This window comes from Leptodactylus fuscus, chromosome 10, assembly GCF_031893055.1.
Source record: "Leptodactylus fuscus isolate aLepFus1 chromosome 10, aLepFus1.hap2, whole genome shotgun sequence".
Classification (NCBI taxonomy): domain Eukaryota; kingdom Metazoa; phylum Chordata; class Amphibia; order Anura; family Leptodactylidae; genus Leptodactylus; species Leptodactylus fuscus.
Window position 1 is genome coordinate 18,449,764 of NC_134274.1, and position 12,767 is coordinate 18,462,530.

Here is a 12,767-nt window from a genome sequence, read left to right on the forward strand (position 1 = left end):
TTTGCCAGATTGTGTATATTGTAATATACATTTATAAAATATATATATATATATATATATATATATATATTTCTCCCATACAATACACAACAAAAAAAAATTGGTGAAATTGTCCTTTTATGCATTCCATCATTGTATACATTTTTATACATAGACTCAATATCTAAAATATCTAAAAACCCTATTTCACGTCATTATCCGTAGTCTTTCCCCTTCTTCAGGATCCTTTCCTGCTTCCGTAAGTCTGTTGCCTCCTCTTTTCTGGCTGCAGTGACCATTTTAGGCCATTTAATAGAATCTCTGAGGCTGTTGCGGTACCGGCTGTTCTGGTCATTACCCCTTTGTTTCCGACTTGTCTCTATGGGACGGCAGGTGGAATTCTCTCATACCGCACTATGTTTTTCAGCTCACTTCACATCTCAGTATCTTACTGTGTAGCTATAATAAATCCATTTTGTTTCTGGCAATGACCCACTGTGGCGTGCTGCTCCTACTAGGTCATCCTACTATGTTCTTTACCTGTAGCAATTAGGTTTTTATATGTTTGGATGAACAAACTGTACGGTACAATACCGAGACTCCGACCCCATGCGGCATACTTGACTTCCACAAATATCTTTCTGTAGACCTGGTGTTTTTAGCTTACTGACTAAAACAGAAACCTAAAAAATAACCCTCGATTCCAAAAATCTCCTGATAAGGTATTAAGTGGTTTCCTCTGGGAGTTATGGCCTCTAGTTATAGTGATGTTACATATATTGTGCAGTAGGACTTCCCATAAATCCTTAGCCCATGTTCTATACAAAACCAGTCTGCGGGTCTAAGCCAAATCATTTCCTACAAGGTGCAAGAGCTTGGGAGAAATTGTTTTCCTTAAAGGAATGAGGTAACTGTTTCTTCTTATGGTTCCGAGCACCGTGTGATGGCACCAAATCATTATATTCCCATTTTTCTGGCTTTTATATTGCTGGTCTGTCCTTAGAATAGGTCAATACGAGATTGGTGTGGACTGAAGTCAACAGAACTGTGAGGAAATACCATGTACAGCAAACGTATAGCATTGTGTTTATGAATCTTAGAAGGGTAGGCTGATCGGTAAGTGTTGCAAGAGTCAGACCATCTGTGATTTGATATTGGTGGACTACCCAACACTTTAGCAAGCCAAATTATTTTTTTTCCTTTGGGGCAGGACTGTGTAGTCAGAGAGGGCCATGGAGTTTGAACTGGAAAAAAGTTGTGATTTCAAAATAGAATGATTTAGTCTAAATTATATTATACAATTATTAATATTGTCTAATTTGATACATAGTTTGTTGCATATTTACTTTCAAAGCTTTTATAGCAAACTAAAGGAACTTGATTCTGTTGGAGCAGGAGTGGGATAAATAGGAGTTTGACTCGGTGATTGTCCTATTGCCACTCAACTTTAAATGGGTTGTTCCATGAAGTAAACTCTGCAGGACCTTTGTACCGCTCCACGTTTAAGTTAAGCGCAGCCATTCTGAATATGGATGGGAGTGGTGGCGATTGGAGCTTCCATTCACTTTAATGTGTGCGCGAGAGATGGTCAACTGCTACACTTCATCTTTCTCTGGCGCTTCCGTTGAAGTGAATGGAAGGTCAACCGCCACCAATGCGGTCCACATTCAGACTGTCTGCACTCAAGTGGAATATGGAGTGGGACAGAGGTCCTGCTGAGTTTGTGCGGTACAATGGCTTTATTTTAGGTTTGGGTGCCAGGGTTTCATCTTATGACAATAGAGTACAAGGCTAGGTTCATTCACACTAGCATTTGCACTATGTCTGGGGTTTCCGACTCCAAATCCGCTTGAATAATGGGGAGAGAAGTCCTGAAAGCAGGACTTTTCTCTCCACATGTTTCCGCAGAGAAAACCGCAGGTAACCGCTTTTTATCCAGATTAAGTTTCTGCTGTTCATGTCCCCAATCCGAAGAACGGAAAGCCGAACACTAGTGTGCACTTAGTGTAAGTTGAGTGCCGCTTATTGTGATGTTTCTCCTGGTTTCAGGCAATTCACTACCTTTTCTAAGAGCCCTAGACATCCCCTGTTATTATCGGAGCCTCCCAGATAAGAGTTGCAAAATTTGCTTTAACTACAGAAAAAATAAGAATTGGATGAAATAAGAATCCCGAGCTTTGCTTTTGGGCACATGAATAATCTGTCGTTTTCCCTAACTCCGTATTGTTTTCCTCTCTGAAATATGGAAACGCATGTCGCTCAGATTAATGTGTTTATTTAGAATTTGGACATTTATTTGAACTGTGTTTTCACAAATAATACAGAACTGCGGCCCACATTAAGCAAAGAAAGAACATGAACAATCATTCCTTGGCGGATTGCTCAATAAATTATCAAGAAACAAGCATAGCAGAAATCCTGCCGCATAAATCTACAATGCAGACCTCGGCAATGTTTACTTTTCAGATTGGCAAACTACAGCTTGGAGCAAGAAAAAAAACATTCAGTATAAAACCGCACTTATGGCATGTACCGTATATTACCTGCCTGGACGGGCCGCTTGGTCCAGCCAATGTATACCTGTTTGTTTTACCGTTTAACTGGGCAGTAAAGACCAAACACGGTGGGCGAGGTTTATGTAGACTGGAATATTCAATGTCCATCTTCATGGCCCCTGCATTGGCATGCACCCCTATTCATAGCCCCCTGCATCGGCATGCACCCCTATTCATAGCCCCCTGCATCGCCATGCACCCTCTAACAAGTGATGTTTGTAGCTTGCATAGATTTCAAGGATGATCTATGCTAGTAAACTGGTTTAAGTGGTAATAAATCACCATAACTTCCACACCCCCTCCTCGAAAGAGTCATTGGTGGTACCAAGAACCTTTTTGTGCAAAAACCCATTTTGCAGATATTTTTATTTATTTTTTTTATTATGCCTTCCTGGTTGCAAAGCATAATAATCTCCCCCTATGAGTGCAACTCAACAAGCTCCGTTTTTCCATCATAAATTTGTTTTGCACAAATTTCAAACTTCTTATTCTCTTTGCCACCATTTCAGAAGTGGGAGTAACTTTATAGTCTATATGAAACTGGGCAGAATTTGACTATCTGCTACATGGAGAGCCTAATTTGGTAAGATACAGTATGTATTCCTCTTAAGAATCTGCCACGGATTCTGAGGTGTATTCCGCACCATTCGATTTCATCCTGATTCTGCCTCCTGTTTTCAATGGGAGGTAGCAAAGCAGGAAGCTGGGGGGGGGGGGGGGAAGCATCCTGCTCAATCTTGCCATGGATTCAATAGCTTGAGACTCCCTGCTTATTAGGTAATGGTGGAAAGTTCTGCTTGGGCATTCCGCTGTCAGAAAGGAAAATGAAGAGGAATCTGCGGAGGATGTATGACTACAACGCCTTCATTTTCCAAAGTATAAATGGGTCCTGTAAGGTGGAACGCAAGACTGGTGTTTGGTATGTATGGCGGTTCTGGAGGAGTTCTCCTGATTTAAACACTTTTTTTTTTTTTTTTTTTTGGAAATTTAGGTAAATAAAATTTTGGAGAATTTTAAGTTTTTTCTCTAACTATCCAGTAATGAAACTCTCTCAGATAACACCATGAATGCAGGAATGTTTTGACATAGGACGTATCAGAAACCAACCATGTTTCACCCAGTGCCAAGGCGAAGCCCTGTCCTCCAAAAATATAGTACATTTTGTTAATTAGCAAATATAGAATTAGACGTAAAATGAATAAACAGATGTTCTAAGTTTCCATAGTGGGAACCATTGTAAGTATAGCTCAATTCTATCCCGTAACGAGCGCGATCCTCATAAATCATAATATTTATCCGTAAAAGTATCTCACCTAGAATATGTATTTTTCTTTTTCTCCATTCATTACAAAGTGCCAGCTTATAAATCATGCATACTATCTTGTAATAACCGTCCCCGTAATTTATGACGAATCATTAAATATTTCACTTGAATTTAGAAAAATGAGAAGGCTTTGCAGATAATTGCAGCCTATTTCTGAAAGGCCTAAACGGTCTCTTATAGTTTCCAGACTTCCCCTCTAATTAAGAACAACATTTTTTATTCATTTGGAAATAATTGACCCAATTAAGTAGAAAGGGAGAAAAGAAGAAAATTGCAAGAGAACGACACAAAAACACAAATTTTGGAAGCGCTCTCCACTTATATTTATAAGAAGACAGGAGCCCGGGGGATTTGACCTCGGTTGGACGGTGCTTCTGCTATTGAATATAAAAGTTCTAGCGCTAGAGAAGATGGAAACAAAAATAAAGAATCCTGAAAATTATTCAACTACAGATGGATAATAGAATTCCTAGCATTGTTTATATGCATATTTTAGAATGGAGTGTACAGGTTAAAGGGGTATTCCCATCATAGACATGTTGGTAGAGATGAGGGAATTGTGCAAGATTAGTTTGAAGAATTGATTGATTCAGATGAAAAATTTATTTCTGGCTGAATTTATCCAAAATTTTATTGGAACTGAAAAATTGTCTTACAATCTGGAGAATCTTTAGGCTCTATGTTTGATAACCAAACTCTCCTGCCATTGGCCCCATTCCAGTCCTGTTCTCTGGTGTCGTCTCCTATCTTTATAACACTTGGCTCCAAGTCACCACTGAGATAACATCGTCACTCTTGACTACTCCAGCTCACGGGTGATCTAGAGGTCAAATTACGCCATAATAATGGACCTATAAGATGTTACTATGTCGTTAAGGACATTTAGTTAATTACCCCAACTTACACAGTGGAGAAGAGTATAGGTATATGGTTATTACTACAACTCCAATTTATAAAAATACTAGCCTCTGCCCATGACTTCATCTGTGTGTTGTTGGCATCGATGGTCCGCCTATATACAGCAAATTGCTGCCGTCGATGATTTGCCGGCTCTTAGGTTGTCCTGCTGCTTAACTTATTCCTCAGGCTGTGCCTGTGATTGTTCTGGCATCTCAACAGCTGGCTGGGATGCCATATAATGAGCGTGTTGTTGGCATTGATGATCCGCCTGCTTTGGCATTTCAGCAGCTCTCAAGCTGGCCTGCCACTGAACTTGTTCCTCGCACTAAGTCTGTGATAGTTCCGGCAGCTCACTGGGATGCCATATAATGTGTGGTGTTGGCGTTGATGACCCCTACCCCAGCTCCATTGGAGGAGAATGCTGTTGACTTCTGGCTAGCTTCATAGCTATCATTGTTTTAGAATTTTGTGATAAATTAGATTTTTCTTTTTCCTGGCATGTTTAACAGTAGCAAACTGCCAATTTGGATTAAAGGTGTTTTCCTATTCAGTGTGTCAGCACTGCCTGGAGCAGATCAGATAATATGCAAATATTTGTACACAATGGGGTTATCTGTGTGTTTACATAGAGAGATAACAGACCTAGCTTTATCAGAAGCTGAGATAAGCTGCTGCAGGAGCAGTGTAATATAGTATGTGAACATAAATTTATAACAGTCGTGAAGCCATGTCATTTACCGGGATAAAACGTAGCTTATGTAATCGAGGTTACAAACTGTGCCAAATTTCATTCATTCAATCCGTTCAGCCGTTTTTGTGTGATTGAGGAACAAACATCCAAACTTTAACATTTTTATAATAGTAGGGTAACTTTTTACCTCCAAATGTTCCATGCTGAAAATGATGCAAAAAAAACCAAACAAAAACTAACATCCGAAAACAAAGACCTCACACCGTATCGTTAGCACTGAGAGCTGTAACTTATTGTTTGGCTCACTAAGGGGTTAGTGGTTAACTCCAGCTGAACCTGAATTTTGAGGTTTGCTAAGAACTGTCCTTCACGAAAGCAGAAGACTCCTCCACGTTAAAATCTCACGTTCCCATTATGTGCATACAAAGTTCCATTTAGATTCCTTTTGGATATTTATGCAAAACAGCAAACAGAAATTCTGCAAACATAAAAGACACACGGACCATAGCCGCATAAATAATGAATGTGCGAATGCTGAGAATGAATATTTTGCTCTACGCTTGACACACATACTGACTCTTGCCATGCTTGTGTCCTACAGGACATAAAATCATGGATGGTAATGGCAGACATTGTATATCACATCTGTGCTGTAAATATTTTGCAGCCATTTTCACTATGGGAGATCACACACAGGCAAGAAGGCGAACAAGTTCTCTTTATTATTGGGTCATTAAATCATCTTTAGGTTCAGCTGGGGAGACGGCAACACCAGAAATGGATGGCTTAGTTAGTTACGCTAAAACTAAGGTCTAAGCAGAGTTATTTGTCAATGGTGATCGCACCGCACCTCTTTGTGGCTACCATGCTCTTATGGTGCTGTTGTAAATCTACAACTCCCAGTATTCATACTTGCTCTGCTGTGCTTGGAAGTGAGTGAAGCATGTTGGGAGTTGTAGTTTCCGAGCAGCTGGAGTATCAGAATGAATTGAAAGCCCCCATGGACATGATGGCACTTAGATGACACTTGGATTTTACCAAGTACCTTCTGCTGCATAACCGGCCCCACATTGGAAGCGCACTCAGTATACATGGGGCCTTACAGTATAAAGACAAGAAGTCTTACTGCATATTACGTTAATGGATTTTGGCTCCTTTTTGTGAAATCCTCATCCGAAGTCCACTTTGGTTCCCTATGAATTTTTTGACTTGGTTTTTCTCATTGGAGTACAAGTGTATGGGCTCTAGTAAAGCTGGGGAGGGGATGGGGATCAATTTCAGAAGCTGATATCTAAGCCATTCTAAAATCTAGGACAGTGATTTTTGGTGTCATGAAAGAGGAGATAATGGACTACAATTCTATCTGCGCTATTTCCAGAGATATCATCAGTTAGAAATACAGCTAGGATTGACATACTGTATTTTCCGGAGTGTAAGACAACTTTTTAACCCCCCAAAACGTTTCTGAAAAGTTGGGGGTCGTCTTATATGTTGGGTATATAGTGGGGCAGAGGGTGGAGGAGCGGGATCGCAACCTTCCTGCAGCGGCAGGAGTGGTTTGATAATGCAGCCCTGTTCTCCACCGCATCCGCTGGGTGTGTAAAGGTAATGGCGACTGCTCTGCTGCAGAGTGGTCGCAATAGCAACCGGGTCTCTGCTTAATGCGGAGGCCCGATGCTAATGCCTGCAATCAGAATGTATTCTAATTGCGGGCATTAAAACTTAACCCCACCCCGAAAGTGCAAAAACACCCCCAGGGCAGGTCCCCATCGGCCCCATACCTTTAAAGTTGTAGGCCGGCTCCTGCGTGATGAGGTCGCAGGAGCCAACCTGTTCCGGTGACAGCCGGGAGCCTAATGAAGGCTTTCAGGCCTGTCATAGCAATATTACTATCGCGTCTAGTCTATGACCAGCCGTGATAGTAATGTACAGAATCTCCCATAGACGGCAATACGCTTGTATTGCTGTCTATGGGGACTTGCAATCAAATGATTGCAGGTTCAAGCCCCACTAGGTGGGGGCAATAAAAATAGTTTAAAATTTTTTTAAAAATGTATGCATGTCCTTTCCCTAGAACACATATAACAGCAGAAAACTACTGTGATACATATACATATTAGTTACCCCTATGTCTGAAAATGCCCGGTCTACTTATAAAATATTTTTCCTGTACGGTGAACATCAAAATCAAAAGTGCCAAACCCCCTTTTTCTTTCGCTGTTTCACTTCTGATTTAAATAAAAGGTGATCTAAGCAATAGACATTCCCCAAAATGGTATATCTACGGTAAATCTGGCTCCGCCAGATTCTGTGCAAAAAAAAAAAAAAGTTATCCAGGCGGAGAGGCCGCATACGGACACCGGCGGTTTGCTTTACAACCTATTCAAATGAATGACCACTGGCAAGCCGCCGCCTGTCCAGTTTCTCTGGGGTTTAGGACAGAAATCCCAAGGTGGACAGCGGCAGTAGTGTGAACCCTCCTTTACATAAAAGATGGTTCGGGACTAGATATGAGTGAATAGTATTCGAAACTATAGTTTTGAATACCTCGCTCCATAGGAATGAATGGAAGCGGCCGAATACCAAGGGGTTAAGCGAGGTATTCAAAACTATAGTTTCGAATACTATTCGCTCATCTTTATTCCGGACTGGAAAGCAAATAAAAAAGCATTAAGGAGTGTGCATTAAAAAGAGGTACCCTACAGAAGAGGGGTAGTCTTATACGGGGAATATATCCCAAACTCTATATTTTAACTGGAAAAGTCGGGGGTCCTCTTATATGCCCAGTCGTCTTATACGTCGGCAAATACGGTAGTGATGACGCCCCTCCTGATTCTGAATCTAATCAAATAGATTCACTATGTAACTTGATTTGAGGAGTTTTCCGTGATTAGGCTAGGATATCGATGTATCATTACTGGGGTCACAGGCGGACACAGACAACCTTGTGTAATGCATGCCCAATCATTATGACCATCAGGACTCCCACCATATATAGGACCAATTCTAAGGATACCACATATCTTTGTAATGTAATCTAATTCCTTTCCTAAAGTAGGCCTCACATTTCTTGAATACTAATTATAACCAGAGCCCGTCTTTGCTCTCTGTTTTGTATGACATGGCCGCGGTACCCATGGATGGCCGACTGACATGTAATGAACCTATGACAACAATCTATGGGAAAAAAGAATAAGAAATTTATTTACTCTGCTAACCGTTTCCCTTTTGTGCTTTTTACAGAATTCTCAGCAATAACAAGATATCGCTTGTAAAGAACAGATCTTTTCTCGGATTAAACTCCCTTGAGAAATTGTGAGTACGAATTTCATTCTGAGCGTTTGTAAGAGTTGAAAAGTTGCTCCAATTGAAGTGGGTACCTGGGTGACTGGGATCAGAGCCTCAAATGCATTTCACTTGTCAGTGTTTCTAGACCGCCTGACTTACAGATCAAAAAACACCGTGAACCAGAAAGTTCATGAAAAGGAAATACATGTCTATAAATAAACAAATAAAAGTCGAGGAAGGCAATTTTCTCAAAAGGCCGACTCCATGTGGTGAAAGGAATCAAACATCAACCTGTCATTGTATTTCTATGTAGTTCTCGGAGACATCCTTATCTTTTTTTGAGGCTGGGCATTTATTGGGAAAGTGCTTATGGCTCTAACCAAGGCATATCAATAACATCACCCACCCATGTGTTCTTAGGGAGTTTAGCTCTGTTAAAGGTTTGTCTACTTTCTAACCTTGATGGCCTATCCTGTTCCAGGACAACATGGCTACTGGTAATGTTGACAGAACCAAACTCCTTAAGAACACATGGGTGGGTGATGTCATTTATCTGCCTTGGTTAGAACCAAAAGTCGTGTTGACCTGGAATAGCCGATCGAATAGGGTTCAGCTGTTAGACCCTCACAGATTTAATGTTAATGGACTATCCGAAGGATAGTCCATCAATATTAGGAAGTGGAGATCCCTTTTTAAGAGTAAACTACTGTGTAGTTACTTTTATATATAGACATCGCCACCTTGGATCCCTCATGTTAGGATTGTGAGCTCTGATGGGTTTCCATAACTGCTATTGTAGTCTGTAACTAATGCATAGGAACCACTCTTGGTTAATGGGCCTACATAGTATTAATATTAGGGTTGAGCCGATCTTGACTTTTCAGGATCGATTTTTGTAATCCGATTTCCGATCATTCTTCATTCAAACCCGATCTTGATCCCAATTCTCATCCCAATGCAAGTCAAAGGGATTTTTTTACTAATCTGAGATATGATTTTAAAAACTATCCTATTCACTACACAGCATGGAATCTAAAAATTGAATGCTTTAATTGTTAGAATCCACGCTGTGTAGTGGTGTGGGGTTTTTTTTTTTTTTTTTTTAATTATATAATCCTCTGGCTACTAAGTCCCCCCTGGTGTCCACTTACCTGCACAGATCGCTGGTCTGGTCCCCGCTGTTCTCGGTCCTCTTCACCATGCTGCCCCCGCCTCCCAGGTTGGTGTTACAGACCTAGGAAGAAGGCTGGTCTTGTTGCTTAGAGTGTGGGTGGGTACAGGGTGGGAAGACGTGACGTCTCTCCTCCCAGTACCCAGCCACACTGTCCTAAGCCACAAGCCCCGCCTTCTTCCTAGGTCTGTAACACTAACCTGGGAGGTGGGGGCAGCAAGCCAAAGAGGACAGATAACAGTGGGGATCGGACCAGCGATCTGTGCAGGTAAATAGCTACAAGAGACGTTAGCTAGTATCCTATTAGAATGAATGGACGTAACCGGCGCGCAGGAGGTTAAGGCTGTGTGCTGGCTGCATCTATTCATTCTTATGGGACCTAGCTAACATTGTTGGCTTTTTTCCACAATGCTTGGCCAGTAGCAAAGTATTGTGGGAAATAATCCTCGATCTCGATTCCATCTAAAAAGATCGTGTTTGGAATTCTGATTGTAATCGTGAAATTTACTCTATCGGAATCCGATCTCTTCCAAAAACTATCGCTCAACCCTAACTAATATATAATATATAGTTTTTGGTGTGTTTTTTTTTTTTTTTTTTTTTTTTTTGTAAATATGGTGGAAACATTGTTTAGTAGATCCCGGAGTGACATCACAGCCTTCTCCTATAAGTGATGCACACTACAGGTGTTTCTGAAGGTTTAGAAAGTGTATGACCAGCAGCAAATAATTACATAAAATGATTTTGACATCGCCGCCTGAATATACACATCGTTCCTTTAAGCTCGCTTTTGTGAAGTGCCACTTACACTTCAGTCCACACGTCTGACTAAGCAGGAAGCAGATACTTTGTTGAACTATTTCGAGCTGAGTCCACACAACTGCCCTTCATGTCGCTGCTGCGAAACCTTGGCAGTCCATTTTAATGAAATGGTTTTTATTAGGCATTGTGTAAATGAAACTATACCGTCTCTTTGTAATTGTGCTGTATAATTAGATTGTGTAATTGGAGACGCAAAACGCTCGGCATAATTGAAAACAGGACCCAAAAACTAACAGCTGGGGAGGGAGGGGGTGAAGAGAGACTCACTGCTGAACAGGAGACAAATCCTTCCAAATGGGTGATAATGGGAGAGTTATGTTCCAGTATATAGTAGCTTATTGACAGCAGCGGAGAAATATGGAAAAGCTGAGCTTAGTGTGAGCAAATTCGAGAAACTTCACATACTCTGCTCTGCTACATCTGTGTATAATGCACTAGTCCTGGTGCTGCATCATCATTATGAAAGGGGGCTTCCCACTAATAACCTATATCCCCTATAAGTGTTGATTATTGGGGGTCTGACCGCAGTGACCATGAGAATGGGGGACCCGGAGTCCCCTGTGTGAATGGTGTAGTAGTGACCATGTGTCTTCACTTTTATGGGGCTGAAAAGTATTAGTAAGAAACCTCTTTAGGCTAAGGTCCCACAGGCTGTAATCGCGCTTTAGCGCTGCGGAAACAGCCGCTGCGTGAACGCATTGCAGTTCTTTCTGCAGCGCTTTTAAGAGAAAGTTCATGGAGTTTTCCTCTGGACTTTCTCTTAACATTATATCTATGGGAAAGCCACCGTCATTTCTGTAGATATAATTGACATGCAGCGATTTGCAAAGCTGCAACATTTTTGCAAATCGCAGCGTGTCCGCACTGCGTTTTTTTTTCCGCAAAGTAGGTATGGGATTCGCATGAATCCCATCTCTCTTTGCTTGCACTGTAAAACGCTGCGACTTTTCCCACAGCATCTCCGCTGCAGGCAAATCATGGCGTTTATGTCCTGTGGAGCCCCGGCCTTAAAGAGAACTTGTCACACAGTCCGAAAAGTCCAATGACTTAGTGATAGGTGCTGTTACCCTGGGTGTTTTTGCTGTTTTGATTATTGAAATCTGTTCAGCTATTTCAAAGATATAAACACTTTTAGTGTTAATCAAGACTAGGGATTAGCCAAGTGGCTAAGACTAGCCAAATGGGCGGTAACACTGTAGTTTCTGTTTGGTCTGTTTACCATGCAGTGTCACCGCCCATTTGGCTAATAGACCTTAATTTGTATCAACACTAAAATGGCTTATATCTATGGAATAGCTTAATGGATCTGGATAAACAAAATGCTCAGGGAGACAGCACCGATCAGAAGGTGAAAAAGTATGTGATTGGGCTTCCTAGACATGGTGACAGGACCACTTTAAAGACAATTTTTTTTTTTTTTTTTTTTTTTTTTTTTTTTGTGACTGAACTACCTCTTTAACACACTTGTCTATAGGATATTCACAGATAAAGGAAGCCTAATAGGCCTTTAGCCGCATACTATGAGAAGGCATCAGTATAGTGGTAGACGGTGAACCTGTAGCAGGATTATACATTAGAGCCCAGAGATCCTTATTATACATGTGCACATGAGGCTTTAAAATAGATTCAGTGGCATATTCAGTCATTGAAACCTGGACCTTATGTTGCTTGTATTTTGTTGAGGGGTCACTGAGCAGGGACCCAGACTCTATGCATCGTAGTCGGGACCCGGACTCCATGCATCATAGTCTTCTGTGATACCTCTGTCTTGTACTATAACCAGGCGTAGTCCCACTGGGAGGCATGGCCACTTAGCATTATACACGACTATGAAGCTTAGGGTCCGGGTCCCTGTTCAGTCCTGGAAACTGAGCCGACATACTGTCTGTATTTCTTGGACCCAATATGTCAATATGGAGTTGGCCTTAGGCTGCCTTCTCACTATTAATACCTGTAAACAGTCATTGGCAATAGCAGAAAAAAATATTTTTTTTTGCTTAAATTTCCACCAATTGGATGGCTGATGATTTGTAAACA

At 41.2% G+C, this 12,767-nt stretch overlaps 1 protein-coding gene across 1 annotated transcript in view; it reads left to right on the forward strand.

The window, feature by feature from the left end:
- Nucleotides 1-12,767, forward strand: part of ADGRA1 (adhesion G protein-coupled receptor A1) — a 342,093-nt gene that overhangs the window by 15,401 nt on the left and 313,925 nt on the right. The window contains exon 2 of the mRNA XM_075258484.1: nt 8,693-8,764. Within this exon, the coding sequence (XP_075114585.1) occupies nt 8,693-8,764 (72 nt within the window). The remainder of the gene's footprint in view (nt 1-8,692; nt 8,765-12,767) is intronic.